Genomic DNA, 23,152 nt, shown 5'->3' with positions numbered 1-23,152 from the left:
TGAGGCAGAGACCCCCTGGCAGCAGACATATCCCCCCCCCCCATGGCCATGTATGAGGCAGAGACCCCCTGGCAGCAGACATATTTCCCCCCCATGGCCATGTATGAGGCAGAGACCCCCTGGCAGCAGACATATCCCCCCATGGCCATGTATGAGGCAGAGACCCCCTGGCAGCAGACATATCCCCCCTCCCATGGCCATGTATGAGGCAGAGACCCCCTGGCAGCAGACATATCCCCCCCCCCCCCCCCATGGCCATGTATGAGGCAGAGACCCCCTGGCAGCAGACATATCCCCCCATGGCCATGTATGAGGCAGAGACCCCCTGGCAGCAGACATATTTCCCCCCCATGGCCATGTATGAGGCAGAGACCCCCTGGCAGCAGACATATCCCCCCCATGGCCATGTATGAGGCAGAGAGCCCCTGGCAGCAGACATATCCCACCATGGCCATGTATGAGGCAGAGAGCCCCTGGCAGCAGACATATCCCACCATGGCCATGTATGAGGCAGAGACCCCCTGGCAGCAGACATATCCCCCTATGGCTGCAGCAGGGAGCGGGACACCCGCCATGGATCAGACATCTGGAGACACTTAGGGAATCCTGGAAGGATTTCAGGGCTAAGCAGCTGAGGAGCCAGAACTCCTTCCAGAAGCAGCGGAGCAGCCTGTGAGGAGACCGGGGGGCGCCGCACTCGTCTCCGCTCAGCCTCGGACTTTGCTCGCCTGTTACTAGAGGGAAGAAGCCGCGTTCGGACGATGCAGAGCCGGCCCGGCAGCAGACTCCTCCTCCTGCTCCTCAGCCTGCCTCTCGCTGCTCTCTCGGTTTCTGTACCGGGCGCAGAGGAGCAGGCAGCCATGGGCCCCCGGGAACCGGTCGTGTTGATCATTGGTGCCGGGATCTCCGGTATCGGAGCAGCCGAGAAGCTGCACAAGGGAGGCTTCCGAAACGTGAAGATCCTAGAGGCTACCGGGAGAACCGGCGGCCGGATCCGCACCCAGAGTTTCGGTAATTTCTTTGCTGTCATGTCGTCTCGGGTGCAGAAAGGTCAGAGTAGCCTGTGTGATCGGTAACGGACGAGAAACGTGTGAATGAAGACCTCCCGTCCGCTGTCACCCTGCCAGCAAGTACGTGTAGTGTAGTGACTGCAGTCTGACATTAGGTGGCGCTGTTTATATAGGAAGGGGCTGACCCCTCTGTAGACGCAGCCAGGAGACACTGGAGATGTTTACCGCATGTATACAGGGTGCAAAACCGCAGCAGAACCGCGCACGGTTATATATTGTGGCACTCTTATCTTAGGATAGATTTAGTTTTTCCCAGGCAGGTTTACATTCAGCTATTGTAGATTTACCAACCACATCTGCTGCAAGTTTGTTCCAAGCATCTGTCAGTAAAAACGCTCTATATTACAGGAGTATTTTCTCATGTTGCTTCTGACCTTTCTCCCAACTAATCTCATATTGTGTAGCCATGTTCTTGGATTTGCAGCAGCTGTGACCCTCACACTATATACTGTATATGTACATGTAGCACCCTCACACTATATACTGTATATGTATGTGTAGCACCCTCACACTATATACTGTATATGTACGTGTAGCACCCTCACACTATATACTGTATATGTATGTGTAGCACCCTCACACTATATACTGTATATGTATGTGTAGCACCCTCACATTATACTGTATATGTACATGTAGCACCCTCACACTATATACTGTATATGTATGTGTAGCACCATCACACTATATACTGTATATGTACATGTAGCACCCTCACACTATATACTGTATATGTATGTGTAGCACCCTCACACTATATACTGTATATGTATGTGTAGCACCCTCACACTATATACTGTATATGTACGTGTAGCACCCTCACACTATACTGTATATGTACGTGTAGCACCCTCACACTATATACTGTATATGTACGTGTAGCACTCTCACACTATATACTGTATATGTATGTGTAGCACCCTCACACTATATACTGTATATGTATGTGTAGCACCCTCACACTATATACTGTATATGTATGTGTAGCACCCTCACACTATATACTGTATATGTATGTGTAGCACCCTCACACTATATACTGTATATGTATGTGTAGCACCCTCACACTATATATACTGTATATGTATGTGTAGCACCCTCACACTATATACTGTATATGTACGTGTAGCACCCTCACACTATACTGTATATGTACGTGTAGCACCCTCACACTATATACTGTATATGTATGTGTAGCACCCTCACACTATATACTGTACATGCATATGTAGCACCCTCACACTATATACTGTATATGTATGTGTAGCACCCTCACACTATATACTGTATATGTACGTGTAGCACCCTCACACTATATACTGTATATGTACGTGTAGCACCCTCACACTATATACTGTATATGTATGTGTAGCACCCTCACACTATATACTGTACATGCATATGTAGCACCCTCACACTATATACTGTATATGTATGTGTAGCACCCTCACACTATATACTGTATATGTACGTGTAGCACCCTCACACTATATACTGTATATGTACATGTAGCACCCTCACACTATATACTGTATATGTATGTGTAGCACCCTCACACTATATACTGTACATGCATATGTAGCACCCTCACACTATATACTGTATATGTACGTGTAGCACCCTCACACTATATACTGTATATGTACGTGTAGCACCCTCACACTATATACTGTATATGTACGTGTAGCACCCTCACACTATATACTGTATATGTACATGTAGCACCCTCACACTATATACTGTATATGTACGTGTAGCACCCTCACACTATATACTGTATATGTACGTGTAGCACCCTCACACTATATACTGTATATGTATGTGCAGCACCATCACACTATATAATGTATATGTACGTGTAGCACCCTCACACTGTACACTGTATATGTACATGTAGCACCCTCAGACTATGTTCACATAAGGTATATTTTCGTAAAACGGCCATTATTTTCGTAAAACTGACATGGTTTTCTGCGGCCGCTGTTCACTGAAGAGCGGCCGCTAGGGATCCTGGCCCAAGCATATACTATGTGTATATGCTCCATCCGGGATCCATAGACTGAGAGGTAACATATATTTTCGAAAATATACCTTGTGTGAACCTGAGGGTGCTACACGTACATATACAGTACATAGTGTGATGGTGCTACATTTACATATACAGTATATAGTGTGAGGGTGCTACACATACATATACAGTATATAGTGTGAGGGTGCTACACATACATATACAGAATATAGTGTGATGGTGCTACATTTAAATATACAGTATATAGTGTGAGGGTGCTACACATACATATACAGAATATAGTGTGATGGTGCTACACATACATATACAGTACATAGTGTGAGGGTGCTACACATACATATACAGAATATAGTGTGATGGTGCTACACATACATATACAGTATATAATGTGAGGGTGCTACACATACATATACAGTATATAGTGTGAGGGTGCTACACATACATATACAGTATATAGTGTGATGGTGCTACACATACATATACAGTATATAGTGTGAGGGTGTTACACATACATATACAGTATATAGTGTGAGGGTGCTACAAATACATATACACTATATAGTGTGAGGGTGCTACACATACATATACAGTATATAATGTGAGGGTGCTACACATACATATACAGTATATAGTGTGAGGGTGCTACACATACATATACAGTATATAGTGTGAGGGTGCTACACGTACATATACAGTATATAGTGTGAGGGTGCTACACGTACATATACAGTACATAGTGTGAGGGTGCTACACATACATATACAGTATATAGTGTGAGGGTGCTACACATACATATACAGTATATAATATGAGAGTGCTACATGTACATATACAGTATATAGTGTGAGACTGCTACACATACATATACAGTATATAGTGTGATGGTGCTACACATACATATACAGTATATTATGTGAGGGTGCTTCACATACATATACAGTATATAGTGTGAGGGTGCTACACATACATATACAGTATATAGTGTGAGGGTGCTACACGTACATATACAGTATATAGTGTGAGGATGCTACACGTACATATACAGTACATAGTGTGATGGTGCTACATTTACATATACAGTATATAGTGTGAGGGTGCTACACATACATATACAGAATATAGTGTGATGGTGCTACATTTACATATACAGAATATAGTGTGATGGTGCTACATTTATATATACACTATATAGTGTGAGGGTGCTACACATACATATACAGTACATAGTGTAAGGGTGCTACACATACATATACAGTATATAATATGAGGGTGCTACATGTACATATACAGTATATAGTGTGAGAGTGCTACACATACATATACAGAATATAGTGTGATGGTGCTACACATACATATACAGTATATAATGTGAGGGTGCTACACATACATATACAGTATATAGTGTGAGGGTGCTACACATACATATACAGTATATAATATGAGGGTGCTACATGTACATATACAGTATATAGTGTGAGAGTGCTACACATACATATACAGAATATAGTGTGATGGTGCTACACGTACATATACAGTATATAATGTGATGGTGCTACATATACAGTATATAGTGTGAGGGTGATACACATACATATACAGTATATAGTGTGAGGGTGCTACAAATACATATAAACTATATAGTGTGAGGGTGCTACACATACATATACAGAATATAGTGTGATGGTGCTACATTTACATATACAGTATATAGTGTGAGGGTGCTACACATACATATACAGTACATAGTGTGAGGGTGCTACACATACATATACAGAATATAGTGTGATGGTGCTACACGTACATATACAGTATATAGTGTGAGGGTGATACACATATACAGTATATAGTGTGAGGGTGCTACAAATACATATACACTATATAGTGTGAGGGTGCTACACATACATATACAGTATATAATGTGAGGGTGCTACACATACATATACAGTATATAGTGTGAGGGTGCTACACATACATATACAGTATATAGTGTGAGGGTGCTACACATACATATACAGTATATAATGCGAGGGTGCTACATGTACATATACAGTATATAGTGTGAGGGTGCTACACGTACATATACAGTATATAGTGTGAGGGTGCTACATGTACATATACAGTATATAGTGTGAGGGTGCTACACATACATATACAGTACATAGTGTGAGGGTGCTACACATACATATACAGAATATAGTGTGATGGTGCTACACATACATATACAGTATATAGTGTGAGGGTGATACACATATACAGTATATAGTGTGAGGGTGCTACAAATACATATACACTATATAGTGTGAGGGTGCTACACATACATATACAGTATATAATGTGAGGGTGCTACACATACATATACAGTATATAGTGTGAGGGTGCTACACATACATATACAGTATATAGTGTGAGGGTGCTACACATACATATACAGTATATAATGCGAGGGTGCTACATGTACATATACAGTATATAGTGTGAGGGTGCTACACGTACATATACAGTATATAGTGTGAGGGTGCTACATGTACATATACAGTATATAGTGTGAGGGTGCTACACATTCATATACAGTATATAGTTTGATGGTGCTGCACATACATATACAGTATATAGTGTGAGGGTGCTACATGTACATATACAGTATATAGTGTGAGGGTGCTACACATACATAAACAGTATAGTGTGAGAGTGCTAGTACACATACATATACAGTATATAGTGTGAGAGTGCTACATATACATACACAGTATATAGTGTGAGGGTGCTACACATACATACACAGTATATAGTGTGAGGTTGCTACACATACATATACAGTATATAGTGTGAGGGTGCTACACATACATATACAGTATATAGTGTGAGAGTGCTACACATACATATACAGTATATAGTGTGAAGTTGCTGCACATACATATACAGTATATAGTGTGAGGGTGCTTTACATACATATACAGTATATAATGCGAGGGTGCTACATGTACAAATACAGTATATAATGTGAGGGTGCTACACATACATATACAGTATATAGTGTGAGGGTGCTACACATACATATACAGTATATAGTGTGAGGGTGCTACACATACATATACAGTATATAGTGTGAGGGTGCTACATGTACATATACAGTATATAGTGTGAGGGTGCTACACATACATAAACAGTATAGTGTGAGAGTGCTAGTACACATACATATACAGTATATAGTGTGAGAGTGCTACATATACATACACAGTATATAGTGTGAGGGTGCTACACATACATACACAGTATATAGTGTGAGGTTGCTACACATACATATACAGTATATAGTGTGAGGGTGCTACACATACATATACAGTATATAGTGTGAGAGTGCTACACATACATATACAGTATATAGTGTGAAGTTGCTGCACATACATATACAGTATATAGTGTGAGGGTGCTTTACATACATATACAGTATATAATGCGAGGGTGCTACATGTACAAATACAGTATATAATGTGAGGGTGCTACACATACATATACAGTATATAGTGTGAGGGTGCTACACATACATATACAGTATATAGTGTGAGGGTGCTACACATACATATACAGTATATATTGTGAGGGTGCTACACATACATATACAGTATATATTGTGAGGGTGCACTGATATGGTTTTCATTGTTGTACAATGGCCGTGATTATTACAAAAATATATGTTACTTCTCAGTCTATGGGATGCCGGCCGGAGCATATACTCATGGTATACGCTTCGGCCAGGATCCCTAGCTGTGCCGCAAACAACTGACATGTCAGTTTTTCTGCGGCCGCCATTCACCATGTCAGTGTACACAGTGGAGCGAGCAGCTGCGGCTGCAAGCTCCATAGGGTGCAGTGGAATGTTCTGATGCGGGCGTGCACGGATGCGCCCGCATCAGAACCCTGTGGCCGAAAACATCATTTGGCCAGTACTTCAGTACCGGCCGGGATGATCTTTTCAGAGACCAGCCGTTCCGTCACACTATCACCCTCACACTATATACTGTATGGGCATGTGTAGCACCCTCAAACTATATACTGTATACAGTATATATGTGTTGCACCCTCACACTATATAATATATATATATATATATATATATATTTATATGTGTGTGTAGCACCCTCACACTAAATACTGTGTATGTATGTGTAGCACCCTCACACTATACGCTGTGTATATATATATATATATATATATATATATGTGTGTGTAGCACCATCACAAATAGCTTATACAGTGGTTTCCTGTACCTGCATTTACAGCCCAGTAGTCCTCACTAGCTGATAAGGACTCTGCAGGAAAAAAACTAAATGTTCCCTTAGTCCGCCCACAAGATTCTGGATCCTGACGGCCCTTGTAGCCTGGTTACATGTACTTTTGTGCTGGGTTCACACTACGTATATTTCAGTCAGTATATTTCAGTCAGTATTGCAACCAAAACCAGGAGTGGATTAAAAATACAGAAAGGATCTGTTTACACAATGTTGAAATTGAGTGGATGGCCGCCATATAACAGTAAATAACTGCCATTATTTCAATATAACAGCCGTTGTTCTAAAATAACAACAAATATTTGCCATTAAATGGCGGCCATCCACTCAATTTCAACATTGTGTGAACAGATCCTCTCTGTGTTTTTAATCCACTTCTGGTTTTGGTTGCAATACTGACTGAAATATACTGACTGAAATATACATATACTGAATGAAATATACGTAGTGTGAACGCAGCTTAAAGCTGGGTTTACACTATGTATATTTGAGGCTGTATTTGTGAGGCTGTATAGCAACCAAAACCAGGAGTGGATTGAAAACACAGAAAGGCTCTGTTCACATAATGTTGTAATTGAGTGGATGGCCGCCATTTAATGGCAAATATTTGCTGTTATTTTAAAACAACGGCTGTGGTATTGAAATAATGGCCGTTATTTACCGTTATATGGCGGCCATCCACTCAATTTCAACATTGTGTGAACAGATCCTTTCTGTGTTTTCAATCCACTCCTGGTTTTGGTTGCTATGAGGACCTGACATGAGGACCAAATACAGCCTCAAATATACATAGTGTGAACCCAGCCTAATTAGGGGAGAATACCTGTGGTACCTTACACCACTACCAGCCTAGGTAACAGCGCTGTGACCACTGAAGAGCCCACAGTGAATGGACAAGTGCTGCAGCCCCTTCACCCAGCTGATTGACCAGAGTGCAGGAATCACACCCCCATCAGGCCTGTTTTTAGAGTTCCTACTACCATAAGCAAAAAATATCTTAGTAAATGGAGTGCAGGCTTCTCTGAGTCTTCAGTGGCTGCGCATGTGGTTGTGAACTGCAGTGGGTCCTACTTGCAGTAAGCAGTTGCATATGCTAACCATCACCACAGGGAAGAGCGCCTGCAAGGTGCTGAAAGGCTGCATTACATTTTTAACATAAATGCAATGTGGGAACCAGGGTCGTAACTAGGATTCATGGGGCCCCATAGCAAAAAACAATATAGCCCCCCTCCCCAACATACTCACCTGGTCCAGCGCGTCACTCGAGCTCCAGAGAGCTATGAGAACGAAGGAACAGGATAGGTATGTGTATGGGGGCTCTTGTGGCTGGAGGTGCACAGCTGCTTCCGGCACATGTTGTGAGCCCTACATGTAGTGACATTGTGTCACCGTTTCCCATTCCTGTAATGTGTCATCTGTTGCAGAACTACAACTCCCATTAGGTGCATGTCCTAGTCCTGCATATTATCCCACACAACATGCTTGGAGATGTAGTTTTAAAGCTTTCCCTATACACCTTACTGGGAGTTGTAGTCCTGCATATTACCACACAGCCTGCTGGGAGATACAGAAAACTCTATACACCGTGCTGGGAGATGTAGTTCTACAGCCTACCCTATACCTACCCCTACCCTAAAAGGACATGGTGGAGGGTTGTAGTTCTCTGGGGGTAATCTCCCCTATTCCTGTGTGGCTGCTGTGCCTGCCTTAGCTTACTATTACACGTAACGATAATCGGCCCGATTCGTCCGATTATCTTTCCATGTAATAAATACAACGATCAGCCGATGACAATGATCATCGGCTGATTGTTGATATTGGTTCTGACCTATTTTTGTCGGGCGCCGACCGCTCACCGCTACGTGTAATAGCGGTGCGCGGGCCGCGACTAACGATATACATTACCCATCCACGTTTCAGGATTGTGGTCTTCTTCTCCCCGGGTCCCGCGCGCTGTAACGTCAGAGTGGCCTGTCAGCTGAAAGGCCGCCCGGCCAATCACAGGCCGCGGCGGTCCCGGCCTGTTATTGGCTGAGTGGTCTGTCAGCTGACAGGCCACTCTGACGTTACAGCGCGCGGGCCCGGGGAGAAGAAGACCGCAATCCTGGAACGTGGATGGGTAATGTATATAGTTATGCAAGGGCTGCAAGGACATCGGTAACAATGTCCTTGCAGCCCTTGTTTAACGATTATCGGGCCGTGTAATAGGCCCAGTAAACCTTGTTTACAGGTATTATCGGGCCCTGCTCGGCCCGTGTAATACCACCCTTACTCTGCTCTTCTCTCAGGTCTGGGTGGGAGTGATGATGATTAGGGAAATGTGGGCATCAGCAATGAGATCGTTGCAGTCTGGGTTGGGGTTGAGGTAGGGGACAGGAGGGCCTGTATGTTTGTGTGTGGGGGGATGCATACTGTGCGGAGGGCTCTGGGACCCTGGGGGGAATGGCGGCTCTGCCATGGGGGACCCAAGCCCCCTGCCATCCGGGCCCCATAGCAGCTGCCTGGTTTGCCTACATGTTAGCTATGCCACTGCTGGGAACACAGCCTAACACCCACCCCTCCCAGCTCCTGACTGTATTCCATCTTTCTCTGCACTGCAGCCTCTAGTGATCAGGTAATGGCAGCTGAAGACACAGCAGGGAGCTGGGAGGGGTAAGTGCCGATTCCCCACTGAAACGTCTGATTTTGCCTGAAAATACAGAAACATTTGCATTTTCACGCTTTCATGTCATTTATAACAAACTCTATTCCAGTAGATTTAGCCTGTTGCTGTTTACAAATGCGAAACCACAGTGTGTGCATCCAGTCTAAAAGGTGTCTTCTTTTTTTTGGCAGCAAAAGGTGTTGTTGAGATTGGTGCACAATGGATTCATGGACCATCCCCAGGCAATGCGGTCTTCCAACTGGCATCTCAGTTTGGTCTTTTAGGCCCAGATGCTTTGCTTGAGGAGAATCAAAAAATGTATCTGCCTAGCTACCCCCCCACCTTCCAAGCTATGTACACTAGTTCTGGAAGACAGATCAGACCAGAAGAAGTAAAGAACGTTTTAGCATTGTATGAATCCTGGATGGAGGAAGCACGAAATTTCACCCACGGCGGCTGCGATCCTCAAGATAGTGTGGGAAATTTCCTCAGACAAAAGATTGTTAACAGCTCAAAGGAATGGGACAAAAAACATGTTGACCTAAATATGGCTTTCCTGAGGGGGGCTCTCAATTTGGAATGCTGTGTGAACGCGGCCCATAGTATGGACTATGTGTCACTCTGCACTTATGGAGAATATACAATACTTCCAGGGCTTGACTGCACCTTTCCTACGTAAGTATGGAAAGACAAAAATGACCTTTTTTGCAGATTTTGCATTGCATTAAAGGAGTATTTTAGGACTTTTCAATAACATAACAATGTATTGGTGTTTGTGGGTGCTGGACTTTGGTGATGTAGTCACATGTTTATCTATTTCCAGCGCTTCCTGCTCTCTTGGGCTGGTTCACATGACCACTCAGCTGATATTTTTCTCAGTTCCCATTCATGGACTGAGGTCTCTGATTTTCTTTTATGAAAGTCACAGAAAGAGTCATGAGGCAGGTCCCATTGAGACAGGTTATTCTGTATGAAGGCCCTATTACACTTAATGATTATCGGCCTTACTTGGCCGATTACCGTCTGTTCAGAGCGATAATCGTTTAGTGTAATATCACATGTTGAAAGGTTACGATCAGACGACATGTACAATGCGCGATGATCCGTGTAACAGGAGTGGTGCAGCAGACTGGCCGCTCAAATGATCCTTATTAAATTGAAGTCATTGGCCCCTCGCCCTGCTCCCCCTTAGTTTCTGTGTGTAATAGCGCAGGCAGAAAGCAGGGAACGAGGGGGAAGCGAGCTCTGAACTGACAAGTTCAGCTAGGTTAGCTTCATACCTCATTTTTGGATGGAAATCTGTCAAAAAGAGATACCAAAGCACACCCTGATGGCCTTTTGACTTTAATGGGCAGAATGTAGTCATAATATGACTTTGTTCTGTTTCTTGTCGAGTAAAACTACAGTAGGTGCCATTTCTAGAGATGAGCGAAACTACACTTAGTGTTATTTCCAGACAGCCCTAGGGCTACATCCATCTTCTTCAGCCGGCGTTTGGCGTTTCACAAAATGACACTTACTGTTTTGTTTTTTTTTGTGCAGGACCTAGTAGCAAGGTGTACACCTAATCTCGCTCCTTCCCCCTCCCCTCTTCATAGAACACATAGATCCGACTAATGAAAAAACTGTCGAGATTTCCTGATTCTGAGCAGTGGATGACAGAAAGGAGAGGAGGGGGGACCTGGGAAAAGGCTTTTTACATGCAGATAATGGCATATTTGTCTAATAAACCCAATTACAAAATCTTAAAATCGCCTGGACTATTGATTTCTGCAAAAAAAAAAATTTAACAACAGTGACACTTTAAAGAAGGGAGGGGCGGTGGGGATGTGCTCTGAGCATAGAGACAGAAAGAGGTGCTAAGTACAGTCCTCATGCCCTCCTCTTCATCCCCCATGTCCTCCACACTCATTTTACTCTTTACACTAAAAGGGTTAAATTCTATGGTAAAAAGTCATGTCAGAAATTGACGTGCTGTGGATTTTAAAGTCTGTAGCGCATGGTGTGGAGAATGATGGTATGATTATGTGAATGAGAAGAGAAAATAACACAATACACCTGCCAAATAACTTGCCCCAGATATCTTACACTATAATAATGTCAGCACACTAGCACAAGCTTCCAAACAGTGTCTGAGCTCCCAACATGATAATTAATCATGATGCTGGGAGCTCCAAGGTCCAGTCTGCAGAACACCGTCCGTGTACCGATGTGTTTCTGCGGATGTCCGCATTTGCCCTAAATACCTTTGTCTCTTTTTTTTAGAGGTTTTGAAAGCCTTGTGAACAACATTAAAGCACCGCTTCCAGATGGCACTGTGATATTGAACAAAGCAGTGAAGAGCATCTACTGGAATGGAGCTTTTCATGGTGACAACTCTCAAGTGTATCCTGTGAAGGTGCAGTGTGAAGATGGTGATAGCTTTCTGGCCGATCATGTCATTGTCACTGTTCCTCTAGGTAAATAAATACACAATATACTTTAAACCTGTTATATGCTGGTACTTGGGTTTTAAATATTTTAAGAGGGTGGGGGACAAAATTAAAAAAAAATATATACTCATCTGCCATCGATGCCATCTCCACTGCTCCAAGATTACTCTTCTTATTCCTGACAAGCAGGAAAAGCGTGTTCAGCCAGTCACTGGCTAATGCAGATCATGACTGTGAGCAGTCAGTGTCTAAGAAGGCATGGAGAACAGGAGGATCTATGCAGTGGTGCAGGCAACATCAGAACACTATCTGCAGGGGTAGAAGTGAGTACTTTTAGGATATGTTTACTCACAGTAAAATGAACGCAAAACACGACAGTAAAATAAACAGCCTTATTTTGAAACTACTAATGTGCTCCATTAAAGGGGTTAGGCCCCGTGCACACAGAGCAAGAGTGGCGGAATTGTCTGCCGCGGAATGCCGACAGCCTCCATGTCATAATGACACTCTATGGGAGGCTCGCGCGGCTCCTCTCTCTGCGCTGAAGAATGAACATGTTCATTCTTCAGTGCCGAGAGATGCAGCACGCGAGCCTCCCATAGAGTATTATTATGACACAGAGGCTGGCGGCATTCCGCGGCAGACAATTCCGCCACTCTTGCTCTGTGTGCACGGGGCCTTATACAGAGAGCAGAAAACGTCCTACTTGCTCTGCTGTCAGGCCCTACACTATACTAGGAGAGGGGACGGGTGGATGTTGTGGGCATTGTGTGTAGGCAAAACCACACTTGCATGCAATGTCCAATAGCTGCTCGATGTCGTCATGTTTTACACCTATTTTACTGTTGTAGTATGCTTTTATTTTACTGTGTGTAAACATAGCCTTACATATAAAATATTAAATCCGATAATCCCCTTTAGGCTATGTTCACACTACGTAAAACTACAGCCGTAGTTCTTGCCGCAGAACTACGGCCGTAGTTTTGCGGTGTGTAACATAGCCTTATTTTCAATGGGATCCCAGCCGGAGCGTACACACATAGCATACGCTCCGGCCGGGATCCCATGCGGCCGGAATTCAGTGAATTCCCACCGCAGAAAGACCTGTCAGTTCACACAGTGAAGCAAGCGGCTCCGGCCACTTGCATCACTGTGGACTATGGGAAGCTCTGATGCGGGCGCACGCTGATGCGCCCGCATCAGAGCTCCGCGGCCGGAAAGATCACCTGGCCGGTACTTAAGTGATCCGGGCTAAGACCAGCCGTTCCGTGACCCGGCCGGGATCACGGAACGGCCGGGTGTTCACGCAATGTGAACATAGCCTTAGGGTCCATTCACAATCAGAATCTGCTGAGGATTTGAGGTTGTAGATTTGATGCTGTGTTCCATCATTCAGTTACATTGATATCTACAGTAGATCCTGTACATGGGAATGGACTGCAGTGTAAAACTATATTTTTTTTTTCCAGCTTTATATGCTGACCCCCATAGCAATTGGCTTATTGAAGGCCTGGCTTCACTATAAGGGCCTGTTCGCACTACGTAATCCCTCCTGCTATGTCTTTCAATGGGAGGCCTTGCGCGACTCTGCTCTCTGTGCCTTTCCACTCAAAGAACTGACGTCAATTCTTTGAGCGGAGGCGCGCAAGGCCTCCCATTGAAAGACATAGCAGTAGGGATTCGGTACAGAGCCCGTGGGCAGGGATTCTGAGCGGAATCTCCGCTCCCAATCAGTAGTGTGAACGGGCCCTAAAAGGTTATTTACTTATGCTGTCTGATTTGTTTTCATTCTTCAGGATTCCTAAAGAAAAGATCAATGGATTTCCTGAGTCCTCCTCTTCCACCAAGCAAAATTCAGGCTATTAAGAATTTAGGATTTGGAACCAATAATAAAATTATACTGGAATTTGAAAAACCTTTTTGGGAGCCGAACACAACTCTAATCCAACCAGTGTGGGATGGTGATTCTCCTCTTACTGAACCAAGTAAAGACCTGAAGCTGAACTGGATGAAAAAACTGTCTATATTTGTGGTCGTGGAACCACCAGCGCAGTAAGTGAAAAACTTATTCAAAAACTCCAGTCTATAGATAGACGGGCAGGGAATTTTGGTACTGGTGCCTTTATTACCAAGCTAACCACTTCATTGCACAGGCCAATGAGTTTCTCTATTTGTTCCTATGAAATATCAGCTATGAGCAGTTCTCTACTGACTTTCTCTGCACACATGATGCATGGTGCACACAGATTTACCTTCTCATATGGTGGTATGGCCAGGTAATGGCATGAATAGATCCACAAAAAAGCTGCCTGTAACAAAATGAATTGCACTTCTATTTACATAATAGTAGTATAGTAATGGACCAGAAGCTAAAATGTTCTGCCGGTCCCATAGGCTCCGTTCTATGGTCCAGCAGATTCCGTCATCCACCCAAAGAAGTGACATGTCCTCAGTGCCCCCAGTGCTCCCAAAAAGACTGGTGCCATGCACGGGAATCGGGCAGTGGTTAAAAAAAAAGGACCGGGCCACCAGCATCCCCACGCCAGCACAGATTTATTCTTGGAGAACTCTTGTAGTAAGAAGCTGGATGTAATGTACACATTGAATCCAGCCTCCTCTCCTGCTCTGACTATTGGTGCTGGGCAAGAGGAGGGAGAGGACTCTACCGAAGAGAATGGCTGAACAGCCCTCTCAGTGATCAGGACAGGGTGATATTAGAGCTTTGTCTGATCAGTAACAAAGCAGTCAGGGTGGTCTGGCATTCCTGCATTACCCTATCTGTGACTAGAAGGCACAGACACTTTGTAGCTAGATTTGTTCTTGTTAAAAAAAAAAAAGTATCTCATAGTCTGAAAAGTACAGTATGTATTTGATATTACAGTGATTGTTCAAATTGTTCATTTATGCCTTGTGATAGTTTAAAAATAATATAATGAGACTATACTCGCCTATCCCTGCAATTGCAGTTTTTTCACCACTGTTTCTTGGTTCCTAATCATCCCTGCAGGAACTGGAAACAGATCATTACACCTGAAAGTACACAACTAGATGTTACATTTTGTGTTTTGCTTTGGAAAATAAAGTCATCATGGCTTTTCCTTTTCTTTTTTTTACTCACTGCACTGGAACGCCTCATTCCTTACAGCTGCACCATTTAGAAGTCCTGGTGTGTAAACATTGGAAGTTCTTATGATGGCAGCAGTCATGTGATTTACCCAAAAGACAGCTTCCTAGCCACATGCTAATACCAATGAATGTTTTTAATACTTGCACAGAAGAGAGTGCAATTGCGGAGACAGTTACATGATTAAATCTCTTCACTGTCATCATTTTGAGAGATACAGACATGGTAACCAGTGCTCCCACACCACACTGGGTGTCAGAAGTCTTCAACTGCAGTGATGCCATAGACAATGAAATGTTTTCTAAACGTTGGCTAAATATAACAACATACACCTACTTCCCTGGCTCTAGCGCTGGGGTCCACTGTCCTCCACTCCCGCTCCCCGGTCGCGGCTGGGAGACTGGAGACCTGAGCGGTGGACAGTGGACCCCAGCGCTGAAGCCAAGGAGGTAAGTGCATGTTGATGGGTTTAGCCATCTCCTCCCCGGCCCAAACTTCTCCTTTAAAGTGTCACTGTCGTTATAACTTTCAAAATCTAAATCAACAGTAGATGTGATATAAAGCAAGTTTGCAATTTACATTCATTATTTTTTTTTAGTTATCATGGAAAAAACAGCACTTCCTGTTTTCTGACTTTTTTTTCCTCAAAAACAGGAAACAGTCAGAAAACAGGAAGTCCTGTGTATCCCAGGCCATCTGAGTGCTCACAGAGAGAAGGCAGTCATGTGATTGACAGACATATTGAGCCGTGACTCTCTGTACTGGCCAAAATTCATGTGTATAGGGTAAATTCACACGGACGTATCCGCAGCGGATTTTATGCTCCGAGTTTGCAGCAAAATCTGCTGCGGATACCTCCCCTGTCACTTCCAATGTGATTACATACTCGCAGCGGGATTGTCATCCTGCTGCCAGTATGTAAGTCCCGGCCCCATTAACCCCCAACGCCTGGGATGATACATTACCTGCACCACAATCCGGCCACATCTAAGGCTCCCGCCAGTGACTGTGGCAGGCCCATGCACTGATTGACTGCACGGGACCTCAAGGAGCCTCAGATGCGGCTGGATCGTGGTGCAGGTAATGTATCATCCCGGGCGGCGGGGGTTCTTGGTTCTTGTATCTTGCTATATTTCACATCGACTGTTGATTTAGATTTTGAAAGTCATAAGGGCAGTGATACTTCAAAATATTTCATCATCTCTTAATGGTCTGACATGATTGGTTTTGCCAGGCTGGGGTATGTGCTGTGCGGTTTCATTGCTGGAGAAGAGTCTGAGTTTATGGAAACATTAACAGATGAAGAAATTCTCTCCTCAATGACAGATTATTTCAGAAAATTCACAGGTAAATGATAATTTATACCATACTTAATCCATTACTTTGATTATCTGTTAGTGAAGGGTTACCTGCAAAGTAAAGCTATACTTCTGGGTAGTTTATTTCTACTATCTTGTGTTTTAAATGTAGTTTTCTTTAGTTTTAAATCTTCACTCCTATATCAGGCTCGAATATATAGAGTCTATATGCACACAAAATCCTTAAACAAAAAACAACAAAAAAAAATGCAAGACAAAAATATAGCAAAAGTATTGTATTTTATTAAATATATTTAAAAAAACTAATTTCACTAAAAAAGATGTAATAAGAGCTGAAGCTAATGCAAATCCCCAACATAGGGTGGATAAAAGTAGATTACATTACATAATGTGACAAACCATATAATGGATGAATACTGTCAGGTATCCAACATACATATATACTGGGCACGTCACAGACAGAAATATAACTCACAGTGGATAATCAAAGATAAATACCATCAGAAATTGTTACACATTACCCATTCAGCACCTCACAGTATTAATCCATTATATGATTTGTCACATTATGTAATGTAATCTACTTCTATCCACCCTATGTTGGGGATTTGCATTAGCTCCAGCTCTTATTACATGTATCTTAGTGAAATTAGCTTTTTTTTTAATATATTTAATAAAATACAATACTTTTGCTATATTTTGGTCTTGCATTTTCTTTTTTTGGTTTTTGTTTAGTTTTAAATCTTGGTAACAAAAAAAAAACAAATACTGTTAACAGATCTTGGGTTGTAATCGGTTGCCCCATCTTCTCAGGCTCATAGAGTTTGATCGCATATGGACCTAGTAAATCCTCATGTAGGACATATGGAAAGAGGTTGTCCAGATAGGAAAATTCCTGTAAACTCCTATGTGCTTCATAATGTCAGGAACAAAGTAGTGCATTGGTTCAGGATCTAAGCCCACTGCATATGCTATGGGGTTAGTGCTAGCCGTGTTATATAGCTGACACAAGCCATTAATGGTAGTATCCCCCTTTATATTAAATAACATAACTGGTATCACCACATCTGCAAATATTAAAATCTAATATTAATTTGCCCTGTAAAAGAGTGCAGGGGGATCCATAGAATTTCTGTTTTTTGCTTACCTTTCCTTACATAACATATAGGGGGGCATTTATCTGTCGTAAATAAAGCCCCACTCCCTTTTCTCAGGCCGGATTTACTAAGAGGCATATTGCTCTTAGCCAAGAATTGCGGATCAGATCTACACCTGCTTGGGAACATCTCCATGCCTTCTCCCTGCCTTGCCACACCCTCCCCCCCAACCGGCCCACCCATCAGGCAAGCGGGAGATACAGCAGGCATACGCTACACAAAAGGGACGATTATGCACCTTTTCTGTGGCATACGCCTGGGGCACATTAGTGTCCTCTCTGCCTGTCAATCATCCCCGCACTGCGTGCTGACAGGCAGAGAGCCGTGACTAGTCATGGACAGGTCCCCACCAAAATGAGTAGTTGCTCTTCCGGCCTTGCGTGCTGTAATAAAACATCTTTTACCCCCATGTAAAGCTACTGCTGCAGCCACGGCTGGTATGCTCGGGGAGCTGCACAGTAGATCTATACTCTGCTGCTGGGAACCATATCAGCAAAAGTGTCATGTACACCTCCTCTAAAGTGTGATTGTAATTTCAATTCTGGATGCTGAGACCCCCATTAATAGCTAAAATGAATGGGGAGAAGCACACATATAGTAAAAGTTTGTTTTTTTTTCATACTTCATACAGGGAATCCTGAACTGCCTCCACCAATCAGCATTCTGCGTTCTCAGTGGCATAGTCACCCATACACTGGTGGCTCTTACAGCTACAATGCAGTAGGCAGCTCTGGTATAGATCTGGACAATCTAGCAGAGCCACTACCCACAGACAAAGAAGCTGACAAGGTAAAGTATATGTTTTGACACTTTTTATTTTATCCGCAGTCGACAGTATAATGTATTTATCCACAAGGTTATCTATTCCCTCTGTGTGTGATAAACAGAATATGGATTAATGTAACAGATACATTGGAGGGATACTACATATTGTACAGAATTTACAAATTTAGCCAAATAGCCCTTTTTCTTGGCTACATTTTTTCCTGTGGAGTATAAATACATACTATGCAAAGTTCATCCAGAGCTTTTTTCAAATAGTTTAACCCCCTCCGCAACATTGTCCTATTTAAACTGTTATGAGCTTCCGCCATCTGAAGACTTCTCTTCTGCTTTGTTGATGGATAAAGTGCTTAAAGTGAATATACCATCAGGTACGTTCGCTTTAGGCTATGTTCACACTACATAAGAGACCGGCCGTTCCGTGACTTAAGTACCGTCCGGATGATCTTTCGGCCGCAGAGCTCTGATACGAGCGCATCAGCGCGCGCCCGCATCAGAGCTTCCCATAGCCCACAGTGAAGCAAGCGGCCGGAGCCGCTCGCTTCACTGTGTGAACTGACAGGTCTTTCTGCGGCCGGAATTCACTGAATTCCGCCCGCAGAAAACTGACCTGTCAGTTATTTGCGGGACCGCACAGATCCCGGCCGGAGCTTATACGATGTGTGTACGATCCGGCCGTGATCCCATTGATGATAAGCTATGTTCCACACCGCAAAACTAGGGCCGTAGTTCTGCGGCAAGAACTACAGCCGTAGTTTTACGTAGTGTGAACATAGCCTCAATGTGTAACTGTCATTTTTTTTTTTGCAGAAATCAATACTACAAGCGATTTTAATAAACTCTATAATAGGTTTTATTAGGCAAAAAAAGCCTCTTTGTGTACTCATAAAGTAATTACCCAGCCTCCCCCCCCCCTAACTTCTTATTTGTTCATTACAGAGAAGCCAGTGAAGACGGGTTCTGCTGTGTCCATTATATCCTATGGAGGGGGGAGGGGCCCAGGGAGATAAGTGAACAGGAAGACATGAAGGTCAGCTGTTTTTAGACTGTCTGGGCATCTAAAACGCTGGATTCAGAGGTCAGAAGGGTCAGTGCTTATCTAGGAGCTTGCTGAGGGAGGATTGTTAATATTTCTCTCCTCACTTACTTCTCTCAACCCCTCCCCTCTCTATAGAGCATAAGTTACACAGAAATCCTGCTTCTTCTTAAGTGAGGGGGGGGAGCTAGGAAAACAGCTTTTTGAGTACAGAAGGAAACACTTTTGCAAAATAAAACCTATTACAGAGTTTCTTAAAATCGCTTGTACTGTTCTTATTCATTGTTTTCAGAAAAATTACATTGAAATGTCAGTAAAGCTTTAAAGAGGACCTGTCACCCCCCGTGCCGGGGTGACAGGCTCCCGACCCCCAGCTAGATCCCCTTATATAGACCTCATCCCGCTGCCGGAGCCGGTCCCGGGATGTAGATATCCCGGTCAGAAGCCGACGCGCGCTGTGGAGAGAGGTCCGGCGTCCATAGAGAATGAATGGAGCCGGACTCATCTCTGCAGCGCGTGCACGGCTCCATTCATTCTCTATGGATGCCGGACCTCCCCCAGAGCGCGCGCGCCGGCTTCTGACCCGGATATCTCCGTCCTGGGACCGGCTCCGGCAGCGGGACTTGGTGGGATGAGGTACATATAAGGGGATCTAGCTGGGGGTCGGGAGCCTTTCACCCCAGCACAGGGGGTGACAGGTCTACTTTAAGTGTGGCATATCAAAGGAGCTGCGTCACAGAGGGACGAGGATTTCCTCCGACTTGGGCTGGCCCGCCTCCAGTGTTTCAGCCCCAGTAGGTGCACAGTAATAGACTGGTTAAAAAAAGAACCACAGCAGTGGCTTCCCCCGCATCGGTGGCATTCTATTGATATGCAGAACTGATGGTACATTCGCTTTAATTTAGGCCATGCAGACTTTCGCAACCTTTGCAGCCAGTGCTTGTACCAATCAAGTCTTGCACTGACATCTCAGTTTTAAAAGATTTGTGGACTATGTTTTGTCTTATTTGTGGACTGATTTGTCTTTCACTCTCACTGCCATCTGGGTGGCGGTAGATCTCTCATTATCTAATATGGACAATTTGTCCCATTGCCCAGGTTATCATTCACTCCTTGCCTGGCCCAGACTTTTTCATCATCGCCCTGCTCACATAGTCCCAGATCATGTAGTGTATTTTGCATCCCAAGTTCAGGAAGGTCTTAAAGGGAATTTGTCATCTGTAATTTATGTTTCATTCCAAACTGCTGACACTGTTAGGTTACAGAGACACATGGTCATATATCCAGCTGTGCTTCCAGAATGTAGAAAAATACTTTTTATGATACAAACATCAAAGAGGTTTTTCTAAGCTCCTGAATAGCTGCACGTTGGAATATTTCCTCTCTCTCCCCCTCCCTGGTGATTGACACCTAGGAGAAGGTTTTGGTATGGGAGGAGCCAACATACTTTGCATTGATACAGCTGCCCCAGTTTGTGAAGTACTCTAACACACACCCCTCTCACGGGTGGGTCAGGGTTCCAAAACTCAAATGAATTACCAAATCCACAGGCACACGGCCTGGGGTACAATACCCCTTTGAAGCAACTCTGTACCCACAATCTGCCCCATACAAACCGCTTGTACCTTTGGATAGCTGGTTATAATCCAACATCTGAACTGGCGTCCGCTCAGCAGGTGATGCTGTTATTGCCCTAAAGAAAAAACTTTTAAATTTGCAGCCCTTTGTCAAATTGGCGTGGCCTAGAGTGTCTGTGCATTAGACTTGCACCGCCCCTCCATCCCTCCTACCTGCCCTCTTCACCATTAGGAATGCCCAATGGCAGTTTTTTTTCTATTCATCACCTGTCTGAACACTGCCTATGTGCTGGATCGTTAAGGCCCCTGTGCAGTGTTCAGACAGGTGATCAATAGAAAAAAACTTGCCATGGGGCATTCCTAATGGTGAAGAGGGTGGGGAGGAGGGATGGAGAGGCGGTGCAGGCCTAGGACATGGGTACTCTAGGCCACTCCAGTTTGACACAGGGCTGCAAATTTTAAAAGTTGCTTTTTAGGACAATAACTGCATCACCTGCCAAACGGACCCCAGGACTGATCTTGGATCAAAAGCAGCTATAAGAAAGTACAAGCAGTTGTGAGGGGGCAGATTGTGGGTACAGAGTCGCTTTAACTACAGATAAACATCCCCCCTCCCCCCAAAAAAATATAAAAACGTAACCTTTATATATATATATATATATATATATATATATATATATATATATATATACTTTTTTTTGTGGGGGGGGATATCTGTAGTTAAAGGGGTATTGTACCCCGGGCCATGTGCCTGTGGGTTTGGCAATTCCTTCCAGTTTAAGGGGACCAGGTATAGAGCTGCAGACCTGGCTTGATACGTAGTAAGGAAATATAACAAATCAAAAATTTACTTTGCTATTCGCAATGGTATAACATAATCTTATCTATTATGCCATAGAGGCGGCACCGAGTCACAGCAGGCAGCAGAGTTTGTGTGTGTTTTGTTCTAACTCAATGTCTTCTTTAGCCATTACAGATTCTTTTCGCTGGAGAAGCCACAATAAGAAAGTTCTATTCGACAACTCATGGAGCCCTAATGTCTGGATGGAGAGAAGCACAGCGTTTGATTGACAAATATCCTGAGATTGGGGCAACCAACAGCAAAGCCAAGCTTTAAAGAAACACTGGCGTGCGGAAGCTACAGAAACATATAGTGTATTGTACTTAACTTTGGGCAATATATATAAAGTGACTGAATCCCTCCATTTTAATGCAAGAATTATCAAAACAGATGACACATATGACTGTGACCTTTATTTACTACCATCAGAAGAGGTTTCCATGTATAATGCAAAGTTTTATACATATTTTGCATATTAAAATAAGGAAGATTTTTCTTCTAATCTATAATTTAGCGTTTTGTTTGTCTTTTACTGTAATATACTGTCAGCCAGTACTGTATTGCGGAGCTTTAACTGTTGTGGAACTCGCTGCATTATTAGGATGCAGGGAGTTAAAGGGGTAGTCCAGCGGGGGGGCATTTTTTTCCTGACACCGGGGAGGAGGCGGCTGAGTGAAACAACGTCCACCCACCTCCCCGATTCCAGCAGCGGGTCCCGCATCGCAGCGCTCCGGTCCCCGATTCCCGGCCGCTTCCTGGTGTCTGACGCGGGCCCGAGATGTGACGTCAGTGACGGAGGCAGGATCCGTTTCAAGTCTGCTCAGATCCCGCCTTTGTCACTGACTGGCTGA

General features: G+C 43.7%; 1 protein-coding gene across 1 annotated transcript; it reads left to right on the top strand.

Moving 5' to 3' along the window:
* The first annotated feature begins 643 nt into the window (after positions 1-643).
* PAOX (polyamine oxidase) lies at positions 644-22,810 on the top strand. The gene is made up of 7 exons (XM_069980814.1): positions 644-1,011; positions 10,224-10,707; positions 12,298-12,491; positions 14,261-14,516; positions 16,823-16,935; positions 18,696-18,853; positions 22,428-22,810. The coding sequence occupies exons 1-7, from the start codon at positions 762-764 to the stop codon at positions 22,575-22,577; spliced, it is 1,605 nt and encodes a 534-aa protein (XP_069836915.1). The 5' UTR covers positions 644-761; the 3' UTR covers positions 22,578-22,810.
* The last annotated feature ends 342 nt before the right edge of the window (positions 22,811-23,152 follow it).

This window comes from Dendropsophus ebraccatus, chromosome 8 (assembly GCF_027789765.1).
Source record: "Dendropsophus ebraccatus isolate aDenEbr1 chromosome 8, aDenEbr1.pat, whole genome shotgun sequence".
Taxonomy (NCBI): Eukaryota; Metazoa; Chordata; class Amphibia; order Anura; family Hylidae; genus Dendropsophus; species Dendropsophus ebraccatus.
Note: the sequence above shows the minus strand (reverse complement) of the source record. Positions and strands in the feature narration are given on the sequence as shown.